The sequence below is a fragment of the Zalophus californianus genome, chromosome 11, assembly GCF_009762305.2.
Source record: "Zalophus californianus isolate mZalCal1 chromosome 11, mZalCal1.pri.v2, whole genome shotgun sequence".
NCBI lineage: Eukaryota > Metazoa > Chordata > Mammalia > Carnivora > Otariidae > Zalophus > Zalophus californianus.
In genome coordinates this window covers 69009707-69035690 of record NC_045605.1, presented here as the reverse complement: position 1 = coordinate 69035690, position 25984 = coordinate 69009707, and the positions used below count along the sequence as shown (strand labels likewise).

At 42.6% G+C, this 25984-nt stretch overlaps 1 protein-coding gene across 2 annotated transcripts in view; it reads right to left on the bottom strand.

The window, feature by feature from the left end:
- Positions 1-25984, bottom strand: part of SPON1 (spondin 1) — a 248970-nt gene that overhangs the window by 161684 nt on the left and 61302 nt on the right. For both annotated transcript variants that reach the window (XM_027577773.1, XM_027577774.1), the window contains one exon: positions 18228-18361. In XM_027577773.1, coding sequence (XP_027433574.1) covers positions 18228-18361 — 134 coding nt within the window. The remainder of the gene's footprint in view (positions 1-18227; positions 18362-25984) is intronic.

Below are 25984 nucleotides of genomic sequence, written 5' to 3'. Positions count from 1 at the left end.
CTGGAATTCAACTTCCTGCTGACTTGGATTCTTGTCTGTTCAAGCTGTCCCAGAGAGCACCAGCAGTCCCTCATGGCCAGAGGTCTAATGCCACTGACTTGCTCAGTTTGGGAAGATATTGTGCTGGACTGTCAGTAGGAAAAGTTAATAGATCCTGGCTTTCCATGTGTCTTGTATCCTCTTTAGGAAGGCCAAGCCAGTTCTTTGATTAATAAAGTGCTATGATTTGTGCAACATATTTTGGGAAATCCAATTAACTGCAACTGACTGGGGATCAATACATGGATCAAAGACAACCATAGATGGGTTGGACTGAAGAGAAACTGGCAACTTCTGAGCTGTTGTCCTGCTAACTCTGCCCCGTGGGTGTTCTGCATACTGAATGGTGCAAATGAGCCTCGTGGAATTGTCTTTCGGGGATAAAAAAGTGTCAGACAAATTGAGAGAAGATATGTCACTTACACAGGCAATGGACAATTGTTCAGAGCACTTTTCTGCTCCTTTCTGGGGCCTGTGGTATCACCCCATTGTGACCCAGGACAGCTGTAGCTGACGTGATGATGTGACTTGCCCTGCTGTCCCATACACCCATGTACGTGTGTGATGAGTTTCCAGCACTGGAGGTCAGCTGTGCATGAGAAATACTACATACAAGCCAGCAGTGAGCAGCATTTCCATGTGGATCCGTTGGGCTCTTTTGGTTGTTGTTGTTGTCAGGGCTTATCAGCATAAAAATGAAGTTGTTTTGACTTACCACTGTCTCTCTGCTATCAGAAAACTGTTATTAGGGGAATCACATTAATTAGCAGCAGCTGAGGGGAGGACCAGCTATTTTAGAGCTGCAGCTGCAAGCCTCTTGCAGTTTGACTGTTGCCTAAATTTTAACAATTAACAGAATAAATAGTCTCTGAATGTATTTAATCATGTTAATTTTGTTTTCCTCTATTTGTATTACTGTTTAGGCGGGGTAGTCAATCTGCATTAAATACTCTGATACCCCTAGCATCTTTAAAGCATATCCTATTCCTCTGTGATTTACTGGGAGTGAAGTTCAATGATAATTTTTTTAACTTCACTTAAACTTCACTTAACTTAAAATATACCCCAAATATACCCCAAAGTTTAGCATGTTAGCCAAAATATTTGATTAAACTAAAAATATTCTTCTTCTTTCTTAAGTAGCTCCACACCCAGCAGGGAGCCCAATGCAGGGCTTGAACTCACGACCCGGAGACCAAGACCTGAGCTGAGATCAAGAGTCAGACGCTTAACAGACTGAACTATCCAGGCTCCCCTAAAAATCTTATTTTATGGCCATGTTGGGTAACAGAATTGGATGGGTGGATGGAAGGAAGGAAAGAAAAATGAAAAGAATGATAAATAGATTAACAGATATATACATACATACAGGACTGTTTTTAAACTTTCCTAAATTCTAATCCCAACTAGTTCATTACTTTTGCTTTATAATCACTATGAAATCAGAATGATAAAGATATGGTATAAGAGAATCACCTTTCCAGTCAGGTTTGATCTCTGGATCTACCTCTTCGGGGTGTAGTGGATGATTTACAGCTTATGTCTCAGTTTTCTGCCCTACAGATTTGGGTTAATATCCACTCTTGTGAGCATTAATGAACTAAATCAATATGAAAAGCATCTATGCCAAATCTTCCTTTCTTCTTTCAACTTTAAACCTCATGTTGCTATTTAACTTGTCATGTATTTATGTGTTTTCTACCCAACTAAAGAGTTAATTAAGACCTTATGAAGTAGGGACTTTCTCTTGCTCATCTCGGTACCAACCCCTAGTGCATTGCCCAGTGGCTTGGGCCCACTGGATGCTCATACCTATTCACCAGCATGAGTCCACAGGCCTTGACCTTATCATCAGCTTGTATAACAATTAACATCTGCTGAGTCCTTACTATGTGCCAGGCACTCTGTAGTAAGGATTTTATATACTTCAAGGGTTCTCAATGTTAAATAACAAAAAGTCAACTAAATAAATTTTAAACATCCAATTGGCTTTATTAATAAATTCACAAAACAGGCAAAATCCCAACTACCAAATAGAGAAGAGCTCCAAAGGGCTACAGAAAGACAAAGATTTTTAAGGGCAGGACAAGGAAGTCAAAAAGCAAAAAAAAGGATTATTTCAGGTAAGGTCACCTTCATTTGGGGATAAAAGGATTTTAGTAGATTAATTACTTTATCTTCCTTTGGTGGATAAAAAAGGCCCATGGAACTGATTACCTTATTAGTGCTGACCAGAAAATTCCCGAGGGACTGGTTAAAAATTATATTATTTGGGGGCAGCTGGGTGGTCAGTCGGTTGTTTGAGTGTCTGACTCTTGATTTCAGCTCAGATCATGAGCTCAGGGTCATGGGGTCGAGACCCGTGTTAGGCTCTGTGCTGGGTGTGGAGCATGCTTAAGATTCTGTGTCTTCCTCTCCCTCTGCCCCTAGCCCCCTAAAAAAATAATAAAATAAAGTTATATTCTATGGGGGGTGTAACTGCAGTTAGGTTAGGTATTAAGTCTTGGTTTACTGACTTGAAGCCTTAGCCCAAGTGACACCATTTTGCGCCTGTGGTTTTTCTTTTTAACATCAGCCCTGGCTACTCATTAAAATCATTTGGAGGAGTTTCTAAAAAGTGCTGACACCCTGATTCTACCCTAGACTAAGGAGACCAGAATTTCCGGAGCGGGGACCACAACACTGGTGAATTTTAAAAAGCTGCTCAGGTGATTCTAATGTGCAGCCAAGGTTGAAAATCGCTGGCGTAGATGGTCTTGTTTAATTCTCCCATCAGTGAGGTAGGTACCATTGTAACAGATGAAAAAAGCCTAGGTACAGAGGGACCAGGTATCTTGACCAAGTTTACATAACTCTTAATCAGTGAGGCAGGATTAGGAACCCAATGAAGCTGACTCCACAAACCACAGCTTTCTTCACTGGACTCTCATGACTCCCATGCAATAAGGAAATTCCGAGCTAAAACTACTGTCAAAGAGAGTCTATGTAGGTGTCCCCAGCGTCTACAGTGACTTTGATCATCATAAAAGAAAAGGAGCAAAAGCACAGCAAATCCTTTCTGTTTTAAAAGTGTAGACCAGGTTTCTATCTTCACTTGTACACTCAGGGTCGGATGACCCAGTTCAAATCACAGTACCTCTCTGAGCCTTAATTTCCCATGAAGACTATGATGTCAAGTTTGCAAGAGTATTGGGAAGGTGGTCTGTAAAGCGTAGACTATTTAAAAAATTCAAAGGGGCACTATGCCTTAGCTCCTCATCTCGATTTTATAGGGAGGAAAACCCACTCAGACTTGGTAAAGCCAGGACTTGACCCTTGACCTGACCGACTCCAGAGCCCATCTGCAAGGGGCAAACTCTCTAACGCAATGTTGCCATCTGTCAAGAACCATCTTGCAAAATGTGATTAGGAATAGAATCTGTAGTGATGGCCAGAGAAATTAGGCTTTCTGTAAAAAGCTATTTTAGAAATGGCCATGATAGCGGCTGCTGGTGGGGGGCAGGGGTGTGGGGGAGGGGGAAGGGGAGGTCTGGCTCTTCCCTCCCACATTCCTGGCTTTGTTCCAGGGGCTAAAGTGAAAATGGAAATGCAGTCTTGTTTAAGAGAGAACCTGGAATTTCAGGTTCTCATATCAATATTCATGTGCCAGTCCCTCAGCCTTGTTCTCTCTTCTTCCCTCTCCATAGCTAGCACAAGCCCAGCACATAGTAAATGCTCACTAAATGTTTGCCAGGATGAATAACTGAGTCCTGTGGAGGAGAGCTAGAGGGTGGAGAAAGACACATTGCCTTCTTCCCACTGAGGCCAAGGGCCACCTACAGCACCACATACCAAGGGGCCTCATACACCTTTGCCTTATTTACAGTTTCCATCCTGAACTGCTCACCTTGATCCAGCTTGGTGCCCTGTTTCTCCCCCTTGTGACTGCCTTTCCCACCGAGGGCCCCTTGGACCTGACCCTCAGCTTTCTTCTGTGATTTGACCCTTTGTTTCCTTCCTCCATCATGAGCTGCCCTGGCTCCGGGCTTACCTGGGCCCACAGTTGGTCTCACACGACTGCTGACAGTGCAGGCAGGGGAGGCTGCAAGCAGGTGAGAGCAGAGGGACTCGAGTGGGTAAGATGTACTAACCACTGCAATTCCCAAGCATCTCCCCCATTCGCCCCTACCGTTAGAGAACTAGATATAAAAGACAATCCTCTTTATAAAAGACCAGTAATCCTCGTGAGAACTCGGCCTCATCAACGATCTACTCATATAGTAGAGTGGCAGAGCAAAAGCTTGGGCTGTGGAGTTGGGCTGTCTGGGGTTCAAATCCCAGCTCTACTGCTTTCAGTGTTGGACTTGATGTGCCTCAGTTTCCCCTCTGTAAAATGGGAAATACTACTTTCATCATAAGAAGGTATGTTGGCACATATTTTATTTATTATTATTTCTGTTATTGAAAAATTAGCAATACCCAGCTGAACGCTCCAAGAAGGGATGTTTTGGTGAAGGAAAGGATACAGCACCACCTCCGCAGCTCCCCCCCCACCCCCCAAAACTGCACTCTTTCTTGCTCCACCATCTGGCTCCACATGCAGGTTCTCAAACATTCCTTGCTTTCTCTGGGCTAGGGACAATCCCACACTCTGTCTCCTCCCTCTCTCTCGCCTATTGCCTTGTTTGTCAGGTTATGAACTGTGCTCTCTGGACCTTCTGCACCACCCCAGACTTGGCTGGGTGCCCACCCACCCCAGCCCTGCACTCTTCCCAGTGTGGCTCCTTCTACACCATATAGTCCTATTCCTGCCACTGCGAGTTCCCAAGAGGCTGTGCCCTGCTCATCTCTGCATCCCTGCTGTTGGGCACGGTGCCCGGTACAGATCTATGGTGCCACGGGAAGAAATCAAGGAATGGATGAACTTAGCCCGGAGATCAGGCCTGGCAAGAGTCCTTGCCTATATTCTTGATTGAGCCCAGCATGCTCTCATCCACATCTTAGCCCAACCTTCCGAGAGGAGGAAACCAGGAAGAAAAGGGAAAAATCTAGAAGGGAAGATACAAGTGCAGCTTTTCCCTTTTTCCTTTCTACCCCACCAGCCCCTGCCTTTGAGCTGGGCCCATTTAATTAAAAACCATTTCGACCTTAAGGAAAACTTACAAGAACAGTACAAAGAACTTGTTTTCCCCTGAATCATCTACGAGCAGGTGGTTGAATGATGTCCAGTTGCCTTAAGTATTTTCTTGTGTATTTCCTACAAACAAGGACCTTCTCCTGTGTAACCACACACAGCCACCAGACACAGGAAATTAACATTAATACATCCAACCCTCAAATCTTATTCCAGTTTTGACTTAAATTGTCTCTTTATTGCCAAAAGACCTAGTTTAGAATCACAGAATGCACTTAGATTTTATGTCTAGGATGGTTCCTCAGTCTTTCCTTGACTTTTATGACTTTGAAACTTTTTGAAGATTACATGTCAGGTAATTCTATAAAATGACTGAGCTTGTCTGACGCTTCCTCAGGATTAGACTCAGGTTATACGTCTTTAGTGGGAATATCATAGAAGTGACGCTGTGTTCTTCTCATTGCATCCTATCGGCGGCTGGTGATTTAAATTTAGATTTGTCCTATCACTGGTGTCTGCCAGACATTCCTGTTTGGCTCTTTGCCATTATTAAGCATCTTGAGGGCAGAGACTTTGCGATGATATAAACATCCTGTTCCTTATCAACTTTTCCAAATTTCTTTGTTGGTTTATTTGTTCATTCACTGAAGTGGCACATGTACTTATTTATATCAGACAGCTCCCAGCTCTCCATTTTATTGAATAGGCTGCAATCCATTACATTACTCTTACAAATCTGCGGGAACGTACAGCCCATGTCTATTTGTACTTGGTCTTCCTCTTGATGTTAGATTTTGGTTTTTATTTTCCCTGGTCTTGAGGTCTGAAATTCAACATGACTATTTTGTTTTATGTGGTTCTTAACAGCACTTCATATTGTGTATGGAAACTGGCAAGGAGCAAAAAAACAAACGGAAAGCAGACCCAATGAGACTGAAACCTAATAGGGCTTAAAGCTTTACACCAGGTTTCAGAATGTACTGGTTTTGTCCTAAGGGTCAGAAACTGGAATTCACTTCCAGGGATGAGCCGCTGCTTTTGTCTTAGAAACACGTATGTGAGTTCTTCATTTTATTGCAGACATAAAGCAACAATCACAAAAACAACAAGACTCTTGTAGCCATTTATAGAGCTTATTCTATACCGGATGCTGTTCTAAACACTTTCATCCTCACATCAATCCTATGAGGCAGGTACTATTATTATCCCCATTTTACAGGGGAGGCATCTGAGGCATTGGAAATTTTTAAATTTTTAAAAAATTTTTTATTATGTTCAGTTAGCCACCATACAGTACATCATTAGTTTTCAATGTACTGTTCAATGATCGTTAGTTGCGTATAACACCCAGTGCTCATCACAACATGTGAGGCCCTGGAAATTTAAAATGACTGGCCTAATGTCATTAGTTAAGTGGTGGAGCCAGAATTCAATCTCAGGTCACCTGATTTGTGACTCTACCTTTGTATCTGTAATGCTGAACGAACTAGTCCAGAGGGGCGTTGGGTCTGGAGTTTGGGGCAACTGGGATTTGTGTAAAGGCATTCTTTTGGGGGGAAGTAAACCAGCCATGGAGGGTAGGCAGAGAGCCAGATGCTCACCAAGCATGAGGAGCAGAGGATTCCCCCCCCGCCCCCCCCTCCCCAAGGATGAGCTTGGGCTTCTGGGCCCTAGGAGCAGCCAAAATCTAGAAGCCGATTATAGTTTCTCTGTGCTACAATTCCCTCCTGGCACTCCCCAAGCTTTCAACAACGTCTTATTAACCTTTGTGGCTTGGCCTTAGGTGTGATGTGGAGTATTAAGTGACAGGGCTCCAAGTATGGAGCAAAGATGGGGAGAAATTGCCTGAGGAATGAACCCTTAGTCTAGCTCTAGGTAGATGGCTGGGGTGGCAAGCAACAGCCAGGAGGTTTTGAGACATGTAGTAATTCCCTAAAGATTCCCTGTAATTCTTGGGGGGGGTCACCATGGCAGAAGCCTGGTGTATCTGTAGTTAAGGAAGAATTAGTTCCTGATTAATAATCTTCAAAGAATACTTTCTATTTAAAAAGATGTGGAGCCCCCTCTTTGAGGAGTCAGACTGGCCCTGGGAGCCCACCTTGGTTCTGTTTAGAGCGTCCTGTTATTTCTAGCACTAGTTGGATGAAGCTGTAGATCATTCTTCCTTCAAACCATGACTTCAGAGCTGGGATCCAGGACATCTGCCAAATTTTTCCTTGGGATGGATTCTTCTTTAGCATAGCACATTTCACAGTTGTTGACTAAGGAAAGTGGCAAGGTGTCTTCCATCTCAGTGTACAAAGAGACGGGTACAGAGATATGCAGGAAGTGTGTTATTGCATACATTGTCCCCGTTACGGAGGCATTGTCAAAGAGAGCCATGGATGGTACAAAGTAGGAGCCAAATGAGACCACTGAAAGCCAAACACAAAAAAGCAAAGGTAGAGAAATCAGATCCGGGAAGCAGGTTTACCTAGTGACACAGCTGGTGTGAAGGAAGATTCCTCCAAGCAATGTGGACTGGAACAGCAGGGCCTGTTCAAGCACATTCTGACTCATCAGATTTCTACGTGGAGCCACAGATGTGTTTAATTTTATACATCGAGACCGATTTGCACACTGTGAGCATGCACGAACCCAGCTGCCTGAGCCACAGAAGCATGGGAGATAGGAAGAGAGTGAGTGGGAGACCCTGGCTGCCATTCCAAGGGCTCTGTCTGTTTGTTCTTGCTGGTTTCCCGATTCCATAGCCGCAAGACGAGACTCAGCCCTGTGGCTTTCATCTGGGGTTGTGGCCCAGTCACCCAATGCTCACCACTCTCCCATTTTTTCTGCACTCTGGAAGGCTTTTCTGGGTAGCTGAGAGTTTGTTCAGTGTCTGGGTGTAATTATCACAAAACAGCCTCTGACTTTAGGGGGAAAAAAAAAAAAGGAAGGACGGACCTTGGACCATGTAGTAGATGATAGCTAACCATTCCTGCACCCAAAACTGCAATAGAGCGAGTCTGAGGTCATCCTTCACCACGCCGATTTAGGCTTTGAAAGGAAACCAAATGATGAATATAATGATTATTTCTGTTTCTGCTTTCCCCTCTTTTTCTCCTAAAAAATTGGCAATAGCACTAAAGTCAAATTAAACATCTGTTTGAAAAATAAGCCGGAGTGCTGATGACAGCTGTCTTGGCCTTGCAAATGCACCACAGCTGTCAAACTCTAAATTAACAAGATTCTCATTTATGAATAGCAGAGAACTAAGATATAAGGGAGCTTTTTCTCCTATTTTCCTGGCTTCCAGAGGCAGTTTGATGTGAAATCTTTGGGAAATGCCCAGGGACAAATGGAACTGCAATCAGCCTGTACTAATCAATCATGGAAGGAGTGGGGAACGTTCTTTCCTTTTGTGTCATTTCATTTCTTCATTGGCTTTATGTTGAGTGTTGTCTGTGGCAAGCAGGCATGCAGGGAGGCTCACAATTCAGGGACAAGTCTCTGATTAGTAGTTGAAAATGAGTGGTGATGGAGCTGTGGGCCTCTGCAGAGGAACGTCTTCTATGGCACTGAGGACCTTTGGCTTGTCGTCAGCATCATCCGCTTCTCTGGAGGGCTTCTGCCCCTGCCCCTTCCAGTGGCAGTAACAAATGCCCAGGTATATATGACTTGGTTCTACTGCAGTCCCATACTGGGTGCAAAAGATCTAATCAAGCCATTTTGGTGACGGGGTAGAAGATGCTAACTTGTTACACACTTACTTCGTGACCCTGAAAGACAAAGTAGACGTGGAACCAATTCTTTGTCCTTTTCTACCCTTGTCCCTGAGTCATCACTGTCCTTCTCAGGGATGGGGTGTGGCTCAGGAGTGGAGCAACACATCTCTTGTGTGTATTCCCCGGTTTAAAAAATAGAGAGACTAAATATATGTAGGTGTGACACCATTGGGTACTTTTTCACTGTAGCCCAAACGTCTCTAGTTTGATACTTTGATTATTCCATGTCAAAAATGCCCACAGCGGGGGGGTGGTAAACAAATTGTGGTATATACAGATAATGGAACATTACTCAGATATATAAAGGAATGAGTACCAATACTTTGTTATAATATGGATCAACCTCAAAAAACACTATGCTCTGTGAAAAAAGCCAGATGCAAAAGGCCACCTATTGTATGATTCCATTTATCTGAAAGATTGATAGGTAAATCCATAGAGACAGAATGCTGATTGATGGTTGCCAGGGGCTGTAGGCAGGAGAATGGGGAGAGACTGCTTACCGGGGGAGGGGTTTTACTCCAGGAGCTATGGCAATGTTCTGGAACGAGACAGAGGGGGCAGTTGCACAACACTGCGAATGTACTAAATGCCACGGAACTGATGCCTTTAAAATGGTTAATTTCATGTTATGTGAACTGAATCTTAACTTTTAACTAAAAAATGTCCACAGGGTCAAAACCTCATGTGTTTATCCCACCCTGACCAGGGCAGGGAAGGTACTAGCAGGTCCTGCTCCATCAGTGGGGGAGGACTGGAAGCCGTCTTGCTGTGGGGCGTGGGGCCCTGGTGCACAATGGGGAGGGGCTGTGTACTCTCGCTCCCGCCCCCAGCCCCTCACAACGTTGGCGCGGTCGGTGGAGCCGGGCTTCAGGGTTCCACCTGTGCGTCGGTCTGCTGCTGTGCCTGGAGCTCTGTTTAACGCACTTCCTGTTTAACGCTTGCCAGTCCCCCCCCCCCCCGGCGGGGGGGCTGGGTCCTGCACCTGGGACTCCAGCTGCTGAATCACACTGCTGCCACTGGACTGCTCTCCTGATCTCTTGGAACCGTGCCACTGCTGGCCTCGCAGGAACTCCTGGCATCTGGATTCTACCCGTTAGATGGTAGGTCTTCAGGCGTCGAAATCTTCCTAAACCGAGCATATGTTGCCCTTTTAGCCATCGCCTCCATCTTTCCGAGTGCTGTCCCAGAACCAGCCACTTCAACAGGCTCAGGGGTCCCCAGCTCCTTTCTGGCCACTCCCGGTTTCCTCCCCTGGTTGGTCCTGCTGACGTCAAGAGCCCCCCTGACTTACAACAAGGACACGGTGGTTCTTCTCAATACCTCATGCCAGAAAAATTGTGGGGGAAGCTGCACCTCAGATCCTCCTAACGCTGCCAGCTTCCTCTAAATCATACACAGTCATCTCATGTGGGCCTCTGTTATTTCCTTCTAAGATAAAAAGTTGGTGAGCTCTGTGAAGTTACAAAGTATTATGAGTGTTCCCTAATTCCTCCTTAATACACAGCCTCTCTTCCCACGAATGAGCCTTTCTCTTGTCAGGTGCAGGGTTTATTTTCACTTTCCAAATGGCAATTAGTTTCCTCCCTTGGGAAACAACATTCTCCCCCCCCCACCTCCACGCCCCCAACAGACAGTCCCCTACCTCCTGGTTTATAGGAGGGACTCTGAGCTCACAGACCTCAGAGACCAACTGAGGCGGAAGGCAGTGGGCAGGTGAGGGTTGGTCGAGCTCAGTCAGGGTAGTTCAGTGGTGTTTCGTTAACAACAAAGGCTTTGGCGTCAGGTGGAAATGGGTTTAAGTCCCAGCTTTATCACCTAGCTGCTTTATTACCCTGAATATGAACTCTCTAAACCTTGGTTTTCTCTTTGACAAAATGGGAAAATCCTACAGAGAAAACAGAGAAGACCCTAGAGGCTTTTACGGGAATTAAGTGAGATAAGGCACGCGGCACACCTTAGCCCAGTGCTTGGTGAGGAATATAAGCTACCCACGTTGTCAGGCACACTATCGATGCATCGGGCACCTCTGTACGCTGGCCTCATCACATCCTCCCATCCCAGCTCTGACCCCAATCACGGGGACAGCAGTGACCAGCTCTGCCCTACTGCAATTGCATGACGCACACTTCGTCCACATGGGGCGCTCTTGCTTCCTTTCCCTGAGCTTCCCTGATGCTACAGTCTGGGTTCAGAATCTGGTGAACGCTCACCTGTGTACAACCCAGAAGTGCATGGGGAGTTCATGTTGTGGGGCCAACCTTGATCACTGGAGGCTGGAAGCCAATGGCTAATAGCCTCCCCCTCTATCCTTGGGCACACTGTTCTGAGACATGTGTCATAAGGCCTCTCAAAAGGTCCTGGTGGGATCAAGCACCAGTTGCCTACAGTGATGGTCAAGTTAATACACTTGACTGAATCATGCCCGCCCTATCACCCCCCTCCCCTGCTCCTTGGGATCACTTCCCAAATAAACCACCTGAATACAAGTCTTTGTCTCAACTGGGCTTTTCAGAGGACCTGGGACAGGAATCAGCAGTGACTAAGTTGTTAGCCCTGGGGTATGCATTAGAGCATTTTCTAGAAAGTGCCAGAGAAAAAATATTTTACTGTTGCAACGTCTCAGTTCTGTTGCTATAGCATGAAAGCAGCCCTAAACAATACCTAAATGAATGAATGTGGCTGTATTTCAATAAATCTTTATTCACGAAAACAGGCGGTGGGCTGGATTTGGCCGACAGGCTGTGATTTGCCAACCCCTGCACCAGGGCCACCAAGAGGACTAAAATTGAGCCCCTCCATGAGGCTCAGTCTCAGCACCTAGAAATGAGGCTGTCGAGGGACTAAAACATGTCATGAAGGGCATTGGACACCATGCTAACTGTATTTTTTGGCAATGGGTGACACTGAATAAGTTCTCAGATCTTGTAGCAGCTGCAGCTGGGAATAGGTGATGAAACTGGGCAAGAAATGCGTTGCTTCTTTTTAACATTTATGTACAGCCCAGTCCTGCCATGGGGCCACATCCTTTGTACTCTTGGAGTGATACTTGTCATTGCCAAACTTCCCACTGGGGATTGTATCAACAGGGCAAAGCTCCCTTATCTGATACCCCCGAGGCCAAGTGCATTTCAGAATTCAGAATATTTTTGGATTTCAGAAAGACAATACCACGCCAACCCTATATATTTTGTACTATTTCCTATCAGGGTCTGGGGCAGCATCCAGCACATGAATATTTACACTAAAAGACCATGAACAACTTCAAGTCAGTTCAGGGCAGGTTTGGGCCCTCAATGAGTCAAAAAAAATCTTTTGGATTTTAGAGCTTCTTGGATTTCCAAATTGCCGATGAAAGACCGTGAACCTGATCTGTTTCATGTGTGACATCCTCAGATAGCCTCTGAGTCCTCAGTGCCTACACCCGGGAGCCTCTCAATAAATGTTACCAAGAGAATGAGCATGCAGGAATGGCTGGAGTGCAGGGTTAATGGAGGGATTCAGGGCAAGAAGAGGCTGATCAGGGACTCTGGTAAAAGACATGGGGAGACTTAAATGCTCTGATTAAAATTCTGGACTTTATCTTGAAGGTGACGGAGAGCGCCATTCAGCTTTGGTAGGTAAGTGGTGTGACTCAGCTGCACGTGAGCACAGCAAATCTTACCCCAGAGGCAGGAGCAGAGGGCAAGGAATGGGCGTGAGCAATGAGGAGGTTCTAGTAATACTGGGGCAAGAAGTGTCTGTGGATGAGGCCATGAATACGAAGCAAGTGGGAGACAGAAGAGACAGATCTGGCAACTAATGGTGTTGGGGGGAGAGAGTGAAGTCAGAGTTGAACCTGACCCAGGAGCACTGATCTGCGATGGTAGAGTACAGATCGCAGACTCCGGAGCCCCGACCTTCTGTTTAAATCGCAGCTCTGTCATGTACCCGGTGACCTTGGGCAAGTTACTTACTCTCTCCTGTGCCTCAGTGTCCTCTGTAGTATCAGCTTCAGAAAGTGGCTCCGAGGATTACCTAAGTATTTGTAATACCCCTAGAACAGGGCTTGGCTCTTGGCTATTAGTACTCCCGGGACCCTGTATCCAACCCCTATTTTGTAAGGTGGAATTCCCCAAACGGTTCACCAATGACTATCTCCTCAGGAGCAGGAGGACCCACACCTCAGACCCTCCCGGAAAGTTACAAATGGATGTCAGAAACCCAGTAATAAACGTAGGTCATAAAGGTAATAAATGTATGAAAAGAGAGGATCACTTCGGGGGACAAAAGTTGTCAGATTTAAGAAGACAAGATTTCCTTCTGGTGGGGTCTGTACACAGCCATTCTATTCACAGGGGCTCGCTCTTTCCCTCGGTTGCTACTTTGCTATCACGTTTACAGCATTCTGGCAGCAATGTAGCATGCCGGGGCAACGTTAAGTGCTGGATCATTCATGTGAAGGGAGAAGGCTAGAAGGAGGTCTGCCTGGAAAGCATGTAATTTAGAAATGTTCAAATCTTTGCATCTGAATGGAAAATGGAAATGATGTCAGCTTTGCGCCAAAAGCAAAGTCGTAATTGCTATGTGCTTCCCTTCCTGCCCTCGTGGGCAAAGGAACACAACTAACCAAGGCTTCAGAGCTGTCATCTACAGAAATTTAGCAGACTCTGCAGCTTATCCTACCAGGAATATTAACAGAACACCGCAACACCAATGCTCCTTTTTGCAAGCGAGGGTTCTGCAAGAAAGTCGGCATCTCCCCTTTCATCCGTCCTGAGCTTTGCTGCCAGATTTAAGTGTCCTTACTAACTTTTTAATGAACTTTCCTCCCAGCATGTCAGTCCACTGTTTAATAACCACTAATGGCTCCCTCGTTCCTCTTGAATCAAATTCAATCTCTTCATCTTGACACTAGAAGACCTCCATGACTTAGCAATGGATTTTGGCCCCCAAAGACCTTCTAATCTCCCAGGGCTGCCATGCTTATTCTCACCTCAGTTTCACTAGCTCCACCCCTGTCACCTGGAATAAGCTCATCCTTCTGTCCATTTATCCAAACCCTATTACAGCCTTGAAGATATACACTAACTTTCCAAGAAACTCTGGTGCTCCCATTATTCCCTTCCTCGCTCATCTCCTTTCTGACTAACCACATTTAATTTGTCCCCAGTTCATGCTTGCCTTGGGCTTGCTAACCTTTGCATGCATATTTTTATTTATACCATAACCAGACTGAAAATACCTTGGAAGTCAGGATCGTTGTTTATACCCCGAGTCTTTCCCATGCTCTGGGCACATGACAGGTACACAGGGAATACTGGTTGGCCAGTTCCCCAAATGCTGCCTTCTATGTGAAGATCAGCTAGATCAAGAGTCCTTCTCGGGGCACTTGGGTGGCTCCATCAGTTAAGTGTCCAACTCTCGATTTTGGCTCAGGTCATGATCTCAGGGTTACCACGCTGGGCATGGAGCCTGCTTAAGAATTTCTGTCTCCCTCTCCCCCACCCCATTCTCTCTCCCTCCGTCTCTAAAAAAAAAAAAAAAAAAGAGTCCCTCTCAACTTGATTAAAGCATAATTTGAAACCTGTACTTCATGTTATACTTAAAAAGTAAAATATCATAGAATCCCCATTAAAATCAGGAATAAGCATGAACACCACCATTTAATGGTCTACTAGAGATGACAGATAATAAACTAAGACACAAAAAGGAAACACAAGGTATACTTATTCATAATTTCTGCAAAAAATTAACGAACAAGCCATTAGAACTATCAAGAGAGCTCAAAAGTGTTCAGATTCAAACTCAGAGTACAAGAATCAATGGTTTTCCTAAACACAAGCAATCAATGATTAGAAAGTATAATAGGAACAAAAAAGGAGCCCATTCACAAAAGCACTAAAACTATAAAATACCTATGAGGAAAAAGCCATGCAAGAATGTGCACTCTCAATGAAGAAAAATTACAGTACTTTACTGAAGGATATAAAAGACCTAAATAAATAGGGGATATTCCATATTTCTGACTGGGGAAACATATTGTAGGGATGCTGACATTTCCCACACTAAACTATTAATTCAATGCAACCCCACTCAAAATTCCAATGTAAGTTTTATTGAACTACAACGATCTTATTCTGCAATTCATTTGGAAACATGAATCTGCCTGAATGGCCATGAACGTTTTGAACTAGAAGATTAATGGGCGATGACTTGCTACCAAAACATAAAATAAAATTATGCCATAAAATGGTGAGAGTTTTGTGCAGGAATAGATAAAAAGAGCAGCAGAACAGAACTGGACCTATGTCAAGATTTTATATTTGATGAAGTAGGGTTTCAAGCAATTGGAGAAAGGACAAACTCTTCAATAAATGGATGTGGGACAACCAACTAGCCATTTTGAGAAACAGAAGTAGATATTGATTTCCCATCTGTGCTGGATATCTTTGGTTTGTTCCTCCAGATACCTTCTTAAAAAAAAAAAAAGAACCAACAAAAGAAAGGAAGAACATGGGGCTTTGGAGTTAAATGGATATGTGACTCAAGAAACTCGCCTAATTTCCCTGGGATCTCCTCTGTAAAATGGAAGTAGTTTGTTAGGAAGATTAAATCTGATAAAACCCGCTAGATGTGCCTGCTGAATTACTGGTACATAGAAAGTATTGGCTGACCTTTTCTCTGTCCTCCATTTGGCCCGTGGAAACTTGAGGGCCAAGAACATACCTCAGTTGTCTATATATCCTGCATGCCTGTGCAAATAGAAGCTCAGTTACATTTGTTGAAAGAACGAGGGACTGAACAAGCCACACTTGTTCATTGTTAAGGGATAAACATATGTTCACATATGTTCATTGTTAATGGGTAAACAAGAGAGGCCTTTCTGGCTTCTGCCAGGAAGATCAAACACTTCTGGTTTGTGAGAACAGTAAGTCAAAGAAAACCAGAGGTCTCAGCCAGAAGGGTCAGGATTTTCAGAGCAGGAAGACTCACCACATAAATCTAACGTTTTCCAACTTTCTTCTTCAGAGCTCCAGGCTCTGCAGAGTGCCCAGGCAGCCAGGGGCAAGAGTGTGCCTACCGGATGGCCACACCGGGAACCTGGTCTCCAGGCTGAGACACCGAAAACACCAATGCACAACAGGCAGGCCACATAGGACCACAACAATAGAACTCTGACCCCCGAACTCAGCAGCAACCAGCCTGGGAACCACAACCCCTGTAGTGTCAGCCAGAACATTTAGGACTTGTCACTGACTACCAGCTCATCTAATTTTTGCCCCCATTGCCTCCTCTATTTCCAACTCAGGACCAACAAGAGAAACCCAAATATGCTCTCCAAACCAATCACATAAGATGCTCTACTCTCAGTTATCCTGCTTCCAGCTTCCCATGCTAATAATCTACCCTCCGATCAGAACATACCTGCAGTCTGCCCTTTTATTCCCCTATAAAGATTTCCCACTCCTCGGCCGGTCTTGGAGTCCCTGCCAAATGCTAGTGATGGCAGCTGACTCCCTTGTTATATAGCCAGGACTCGATAAATAGCCCCCGTTTGTTCTCATTTCAGTGGCCTTTATTTCCACGGGCTTTCTCCCATAGTTCAGTTAGATACTAGATACATGTTATATACTGGGGTTTATATATAAGGTTTCATATTTAAAAGTTCTACTGCTAATTCTTTTTTTTTTTTTTTCCACTGATACAGATTGATGCCAAGAGACCAACTTCTCAAGGAATCTGAGTAAGCACGTTCAGCTTGCATCAAACTAAGAAACAAGTGATACATGGATGGGGGCAGCAAAGGGAGGCTAGACAAAAACAGGGCTGGGCCTGGACAATGGACAGAGGCTTCCAGAGACCTCTTTGGGCTTTTTCTTTTTTTTTTTTTTTTTTCATAAGCCAGGCACAGCTGAGTCCAGAAGCTGCAGAGACTAGACTGCCTGGTTGGAATGTCTCCTTAGTAGCCCCTCAGAGGTGGGCTGAATTTAACCACAGTTTTAAGACTGCCAAAATGTCCACCTGCCAGAGGTGTAGACAAATGAACCAAATATATAAATAAGGCCCCAGAGGACTCAAATAAGAGGAAGATGGTTGGGAATTTTCATGGGAAAATGGCTTCTTGGATGCTGGGACTCGAGCCTTGTCCATCTACCTATGACAATTTGCCTGTCTGAAATCCTGAAATTCACAGTATCCCTCTCTACGGTCTTTAAATATATTTAAAATAGGTTATGGCTGCATTTCCCAAACTTGTGAATGTTAATATATGTCTCAGAAAAAAAGGAGTCAAATAAGTTTGGGAAATGCTGGTGAAACCAAGTTAAACACGTTTCATTTGAGTAGGACTTTGCAAAACTTTGAATCTGCTAATATATGTTGTGAATCTGCAAGAAGGGGATATAGTCTACAGCATTTTCCAAACTTACTTAACTGTAGAAATTGGTTTCCTGCCCACCTATTTACATCTCTCTGAACATCATCCCACGGCATACCATTTTGGAGACACAGGTTTGAGATAAGGCTGCTTCCACAGGAAAACTATTAGCTGGTTAACACCTCTTTTTTTACAAAAAAGATTTTATTTATTTGAGAGAGAGAGCGTGTGCACATGAGTGTGCACACAAGTGGGCAGAGGGGCAGATGGAGAGGGAGAGACAGAGAATCTCAAGCAGACTCTGCACTGAGAGCTGAGCCCAATGCGGGACTTGATCTCATGTCTCCGAGATCATGACGTGATCCGAAACCAAGAGTCAGACACTTAACCAACTGAGCCACCCAGGCGCCCCCAAGTTAACACCTCTTACCATGCATTGTAACTTAACAAAGGGAGGATCGGGAGACTAGATAGGAAGTGGCACATGAGGGCAGTTTTGAGGATAAGAGGAAGAAAATAAGATCATAAAGGAGGGCCAGAGACTAAGGAGGTTACAGTTAGGTCTCAGGTCAGCCTAGCACAATTTAAGGATAGTGGTGTTAAATTCCAGATGGAGGAAGTCAGAGATTATCCTTACCTGATTTGTAATTTTTCTTAGCCAGCGCTAGTATCAATAGCTCTAGAAGCTAGGGCATGGCCAGGAGAATCACTGAATTCGAGAATCACTGAAATCTCCATATTAGAGATTTGGGCAAATGATTCTTTTTACAGCGTTTCATCAGTAATGGCCCTTGACCCCATTTCAGAGTTGAGATAACTAAGGGCAGAGGGCTGATGCCACTCATCTGATGCCCCAACAAAGCCACTTTTCTTTCTGCAACCCCACCATGAAGTCTTTGACAGACTGCAGGGAGGGAGAGTGAAGTGTTCTAATGACCCCTTATTCACTTACTTGAGAATCACACAGCCTGTTCCTGCTGGTGGCGCTATCCAGAACACCTGGATCCGTGTCCTCCTCCGTGGGGTGCTTTCAGTGACCGCAACGGGGCAGTTACTCATAAACTGTGTTTCTTCTTCATCTATGATCTATGGAAAGTAAACACATTAAAATGCAATGTCACTTTGGGAAGGCTCTTTCTTAAGTTTCCGAGTTGACACTTCCTTAATTTTATTTTTAAACGTGTCGTTGTGTGTTAGCAGCTCTATATCCCCAGACACCAGAATAGTGCCTGGTATAGAGTTCCAATCAATGCTTGTTGAATTAACATGAAGGCAAGGATTTGGCACATGTGCTCTGCTCTCTGGGACCAGGATCTAGTGTTAGCACTGTAAGGACAGGCCACTAGGTGATGATCTTGCTTATTTCACTATCATACCCGTGTCCCACTTCAGGGGAGGAGGAAAAGGAGGTGGAGAAGGAGGAAGAGGAGGGGGAGGGGATAATCCAAAGCCAACACTCTCTAAATAGCTAAAATTTGTAATTCAGCTACAGTTTTAGAACTTGAAATCGAAATGCTAAAAGAAAACACCCCTTTGGAGGAAGTCCACCAAAGTCCATAAACTCCATCCCAGCTTCATGGCACTGTTTATTTGGCAGTCTCTACCTCCTGAGTTTGTGCATTGTGTTGGTGTTCTCCCAAGTTAACCATCAAGGTTTCCTTGGACACTGCAAAAAAACTGGTAGCCATTCCCATTCCCCAAGACTGGTTCAGCATTTCTCTGTTTGCTTCTGGGTCTGCTGCCAGAATTTGCTTATCCCTCTAGTACTATTACAGACTGTTAGACCTGGAAGGATCTCTTGGGGGAAATCATCTAAATCCAATAGGTCTTAAGTGCCAACTCCAATTGATCAGTAGTAGCTGTGTCACGAGTACTCCTAATAACAATAACAGATAACATTTATCGAGTGTTTAGTAGGTGCTAGGCACTAAGTTAAGTGCTTTATCTGAATTACTCATTTTATCTTCAAATACAATTTAATAAGATAATATCCATATTGTATTTATTTTACTTTTAAAAATTCATATTCCTTTTAGGACAGCAGGTAAGTTACTCAAACTCCTTAGTTCATCATATATTTTTATCCCTGGACAAAGCAAAAGCAATTTTCTAATATATTTTGTTTATCTCTATATTCTTTATCCTACTCTCACTTATATATGTCCTTCTGAGTGTGTGTGTATATATATATATATATATATATAAACATACAGATGTTTATATAATACATACTGTATATTTAAAATATGTGTATATATTATATATATTACGTATATATATATATATATATATACACACATATATATGTAACTCACTTGAAGTTACATATAATTGTTTTGTATTTTAATGTTTCTTTCACTTAATCTTATGCTTTTAAGATACAGGTTTCCCCCACTATCTGAAAGTAGAGCATACCTATTGAAATCTTTTGTAAGCTGGAATGGTATAAACTGAAGCAGCAGTTACCATGAATTTATATGGAAAATTTTTTGAGTGTTCCCAGACCCCAAAAATAACCTCTCTTAGGCTTTTCTGATACCTTAGGACACATCTTGCAAACAGATGCTTAAAATAAGTCAAGATAAAACCCAGATGTTCACAGACACAGTTCAAAGCTATATGGGGCTTAATGCTGAGATGCTGAGTATATATAGCCATATTTCTCTTGCTGCTCAGGTGTGCACTGCCTTTAAACAGCTCACTGCAAAACAAATGCTGAGTGCCATTTTCACTTTTTGCCTTTTTCATAAAAGTGAAAATCTTTGGATTTCTTTCAGTTGTGAACACAGGTATTAGTGTAGGTCTTCCGTAAAAGCAAAGTGGCATAACATGAACTTTCATAAAAGCGGGGCTACCTGTATGTCAAAATTACTATATGTGAATGTAATTCATTGCTTCTGACTGCAGCCTAGTATTCCACTGCATGCATAAACCACATTTTACTTATCCATTCTCCCAGTGAGGCACAGTCAGCTGACTTCCAGATCTTTACCTCCACAAACACTGCTGTAATGAAGCTCTTCATGCTGCTCTACTTGCGAACCCACGAGAGCTTCTCAGCAATATACACTATGTAGTGGGAGGTTCACTCAGAGGTTCATCTTACTTTTGGAATTCTTCATTCAACAGAAATAACTTCCATCTAGTCAAATTCATCAATTTCTCTCCTATGGCTTGCACTTTTGCAGTCTTGCCTTAAAAAACAGACCACAAAGATATTTTCCAGTATTTTTTTCCCCATTAGCTTTATAATTTTACCTTTCACATTTAGGTCTTCTATCCACTTAGAGTTTATTTTTTAATAAAATGGAGTAGGGCTCCAACTCTATTTTCTCCACACTGTGAGCTACTTTAAAAAATTAATAAACTTAATTTTTAAGAGCAGTTTAGGTTTATAGCAAAACTGAGCAGAAAATGCAGAGTTTCCATAGACTCCCTGTCCCCACGCATGAACAACCTTCCCTATTATCAACATCCAGCACCAGACTGGTACATTTGTTGCAGCTGATGAACCTACATCGACACACCATCATCACCCAAAGTCCAGAGTTTACATGAGGGTTTACTCCTGGTGCTGTTTATTCTTTGGGTTTTGACAAATGTATAATGACATGCATTCACCACTGAGGTTACATAGTACTGTACTGAATAGTTTCACTGCCTTAAAAATCCTTGGTGCTCTGCCTATTCATCCTTCCCTCCCTCCAACCCCTGACAACCAGTGATCTTTTGTTATAATTGCTTATTTGTTCCAGGAGGTTTTTTGTTGATTCTCTCAGACTTTCCTATGTAGACAATCATGTCATCTGAGAAAGGAGTTTTAATTCTTCCTTCCCAATCTGTATACATTTTATTTCCTTTTCTTGTCTTATTGCATTATCTAGAATTTCCAGTTTAATGTTGAAAAGTAGTGGTAAGAGGGGATATGCTTGCCTTGTTCTTGATCTTATTGAGAAAACTTCAAGTTTCTTAGCAGTAAGTATGCTATTAGGGATAGGTTTTGTTTGTAAATGTGCTTTATCAAGTTGAGATATTCCTCCTCTCTATTCCTAGTTTGCTGAGGGTTTTTATCACGAGTGGATGTTGGGTTTTGTCAAATGCTTTTTCCACATCTATTGATAATGATCACATTTTTCTTCTTTAGTCTGTTGAAGTGATGGATTATGTTAATTGATATTTAAATGTTGAACCAGCCTTGCATTACCTGGGATAAGTTCCACTTGGTTATGGTATATATTCTTCCTGTACATTGTTGGATTTGATTTGCTAAGATTGTGTTGAGGAATTTTGCATCTATATTAATGAGAAATAGAAGACTAGAGTTTTCTTTTTTTTTTTGCAAAGTTTTTTTCTGGTTTTGGTGTTAGGGTGACACAGGCATCATAGAATGAGTTAGAAAGTAGAGTTTTGGTATAATTTCTTCATTAAATGTTTGGTAGAATTCATCAGTGAACCCATCTGGGTCTGGTACTTTCTGTTTGGGGAGATTACTAATTATTGCTTCAATTCTTTAATAGATATAGACCTATTTAGATTGTCTATTTCTTCTTGTTTAAGTTTTGACAGATTGTGTCTCTCAAGGAATCGGGTCTGTTTCATGTAGGTTATCAAATTTGTAGGCACAGAGTTGTTCACAATAGCTCTTTATTATTCCTTTAGTGTCCATTGGATCTATAATTATGCTCCTTCTTTCATTTCTGATATTAGTGATTTTCGTCTTCTCTTTTTTTCTTAGTTAGCTTGGCTGGGGGCCTTTCCATTTTTTTGATCTTTTCAAAGAGCCAATCTTTTGGTCTTGTTGGTTTTCTCTATTGATTTCTTGTTTACAATTTCATTGATTTCTGCTCTCATTTTCATTACTTCTTTTCCTCTGCTTACTTTGGATGTAATTTTCTTTTCTTTTTCTAAGGAGGAAGCTGAGATTATTGCTCTTATATCTTTTTCTTTTCTAATATATACATTCAGTGCTACCAATTTCCCTTAAGCATTGCTTTTGCTGCATTCCACAAATTTTGATAAGTTGTACTTCCATTTTCATTTAGTTTAAAATATTTTTAAAGTTCTTTTGAAATTTCTTTTTTTTTTTTAAAGATTTTATTTATTTATTTGAGAGAGAGAGAGTGAGAGATAGCACGAGAGGGAAGAGGGTCAGCAGGAGAAGCAGACTCCCTGCTGAGCAGGGAGCCCGATGCGGGACTCGATCCTGGGACTCCAGGATCATGACCTGAGCCGAAGGCAGTCGCTTAACCAACTGAGCCACCCAGGCGCCCTCTTTTGAAATTTCTTCCTTGACCCATGTGTTGGTTAGAAATGTGTTGTTTATGGGGATTTTCCAGCTATCTTTCTGTTATTGATTTCCAGTTTAATTTCATTGTGCTCTGAGAGCAGACATTGTATGATTTCTGGTCTTTTAAATTTGTTAAGCTGTGTTTTATGGTCCAGAATGTGGTATATCCCAGTCTTATAATTCCAACATCTCTGCCATGTCTGCTTCTTATGCTTTCTTTGTCTTTCCAAATTGTGGGGTTTTTTTTTTGCCTTTTAGTATGCTTTTTAATTTTTTGTTGAAAGGTGGATATTTTGTTCTGGGTAAAAAGAATTGAAGTAAATAGGCCTTTAGTAATGTGGTGGTAAGGTGTCGGGGAGGAGAAGTGTTCTCCAGTGCTATGAACTCTGGGACAACCACTAAAAAAGCAAATAAAAAAAGGAAATATAATTGATTTGCTAAGAAAAGAGAGAAAATACAATCATATAAAAATGGTCAATCAAAGACAAAAACGACAGAAGTGTGAAAGACAAAAATAAAAACAAACAAAAGGGTAAATAGAAAACAAGTATGGCAAATATTAATCCACCTATATCAATAATCACCTTGAATATCAATAGTCTAAATATACCAACTAAAAGATTGTCAGAGTGAATCAAAATCAAGACCCTGATATGTTGTCCACAAGAAACCCACTTTAAATATAAAGACAGATGTAATTAAAAGCAGAATGATAGAGAAAGATACACAATGCTAACACTAATCGTAAGAAATCAAGAGTAGCTATATTAATGTCAGACAAAGCAGGCATCAGAGCAAGGAATGTTATCAAGCATAAGAGGAGCATTACAAAATGATAAAGGGGTCAATATTCTAAGAAGACATACTAATCCTTAGTGTGTATGCACCTAACAAGAGAGCATCAAAATATGTGAGGTGAAAACATAAAATTCAAATAGAATTTGAGTTCCTGGAGGTAAAATTCAAAAATTTTGTTCCTCATCCCCACCCCAATAATTGGGTGCCTCTGGAGTTTTTATCTCTCAGAATTGTCCACACTGAGCCTCTAACAATCTAGCAATTATAGTTTAGGTTTTCCTATGCTGGCATGTGGAGATTTCTGCTCTGGTAAGTTGTGATCCTCTGTATTGTCCTGTCTGTCTCCCCAATCCTGGGGGCAGTGGTTTGCCCTGTGAACTAACTTCTCTGATGGATCTAAGAGCTGTTGATTTTTCAGTTTGCTTAGCTTTTTACTTGCTATTAGGATGCAGTGTTGACTTCCACTTCTTACATGTGGGATGGGACATCAGAAGTCCACACTGTGAGTTACTTTTTTGCTACTTAATTCATCTTTGCCCCACTTTTTGTGATGCCACCTCTGTCATATATAGAATGACAACATAAGTTATTGACCAAACAAGGATGAAAATCCTGTTATTAATCATTGTTCTGGGATAACAGGCAAAACTGAGACTTTCCCAGGCAAATGGGGCATATATTCAACCTAGTCATATACCAGGTTCCCAAACACTCATGTTGTTTCTGGGCTTTCTGTTTTAGTCTCCTGCCCACCCCCTGCCCATGGCACTATATTTTAACATCTAGAAGGGCAAGTCCCCTTTCCTTACTCTTCTTTATCAACATGGTGTCATCTATTTGTAGGTCTTTATTTTTACATATATAGTATACAAACTCTAAAAACTCCCTTACCTCTCTGTCGTTTTATCTTCCTGATGTGATGAAATCCCAACCTTAGATAAACTGTTCACCCCATGATAAGGCCAGTTGTCTTCTATATTAACTGGCTTCTAGCCTGAGTCTGCCCTGCTACCTGGCTGTGTGTATCTGATAAAAACCTCAGCAGGTTAGACTCTGGTCAGATACTTCCCATTTGTTATTTTACTTTCCCATTCTTGACAATGATGATTTCAAATATTCTCGACTCTCCCCAAGCCTCCAACTTTTCTCTCTCCTCTTTGCTTATTGTTTTACCTTGTGTCCTTACAGACAAAATCAGAAGTCATCAGATGTAGAGTCCTTCATTTTCTCCTCTGCATCCACCCTGTCCTCCTTATTGCTGTTATAAGAGAGGAACCTTACTTTCCTTATGTTTCTGCTTTGATCCCATCACTTCTTCCTGACTCTAAGAATGAATTTTCTCCCCTCCAGATTCAACTTTTGCCCCAGTGGACTCATTCCTGTTAGCCTGTTAAGCATAGTTGAGTCTCTCCCATTTCAAAATTAAGTGACTCTGAGTTATCCCTTCATCCCTCCCCAGTTACGGTGTTCTCTCTCTCCTCTCCATTGCAATCAAATTACTTGAAGGAGTTGGCTATGCTTACTGTCTTCACTTCACATCCCACTCATTCTCAGCTCAATCCCAGGAGTTTTGGAAACATCATGGTACCCAGACACTCTAGCTAAGACCATCAGTGCCTTCTGCGATGCTTAATCCAGTAAATCCTCTGTAGTCTTTCTTCTTAAAGCACTCTCTCCCTGCTTGGCTTTAGTGCCATAGCTCCTTCCTGCCCTCCTCCTTGCCTCCACTTTCTTATCTACTCTTTCTCCATTTTCTTTGGCTGCTCGTCCTCTACTGGCCTCTGAATCTGTAATTGCTCAAGGCTAGCCCTAAACCCTCTCCAGTTCTGATTTTATTCTGTCTCTGCAGGTGATCTCATTTCAACTCATGGCTTTAATTACTACCTGTGTGTGTGGATGATTCACAGGTTTGTATTTCCAGTCTTGGTCACTCCTCTGACATGCATCTCTGAACTTCTATGTTCTATTTGCATTTCCTCTCGGATCAAAACCACCTCAAATCTACCCCATCAGCAACTGACTTAACTATCTTCCCTCTAGCCTGACCTTACTTCAGTTGTACAAATCAGAAACACTGGATGTCCTTCTTGGCTCTTCCCTCCTTCTCCCCTTCATATCCAAATGCTGTCCATTTTACCTTCCTAAATATCTCTTGAATTCCTACTACCATCCCTACTACTACCCAGACTAAACTACATCATTTTTATTTTTTTAAGATTTTAAATTTATTTATTCATGAGAGACAGAAAGAGAGAGAGAGAGAGAGAGAGAGAGAGAGAGAGAGGCAGAGGGAGAAGCAGGCTCCCCAAGGAGCAGGGAGCCCGATGCGGGACTTGATCCCAGGACCCCAGGATCATGACCTGAGCCAAAGGCAGACGCCTAACCATCTGAGCCACCCAGGCGCCCGCTACATCATTTTTAATCTGAACTAAAATAAAGTTATTCTAACTAACCTTTGTACATTCTCTCTTGCCTTTCTCCAATTTGTTCTCTATATGGCAAGCCAAAGTGATCTTTTAAAAACATAAATTTAATTCTAATATCTCCCTCCTTAGAACAATTTACAGATTTTCACTGCTTCTAGAATCGAGACTGAAATCCTTAACAGAGTTGAATCTCTCTCT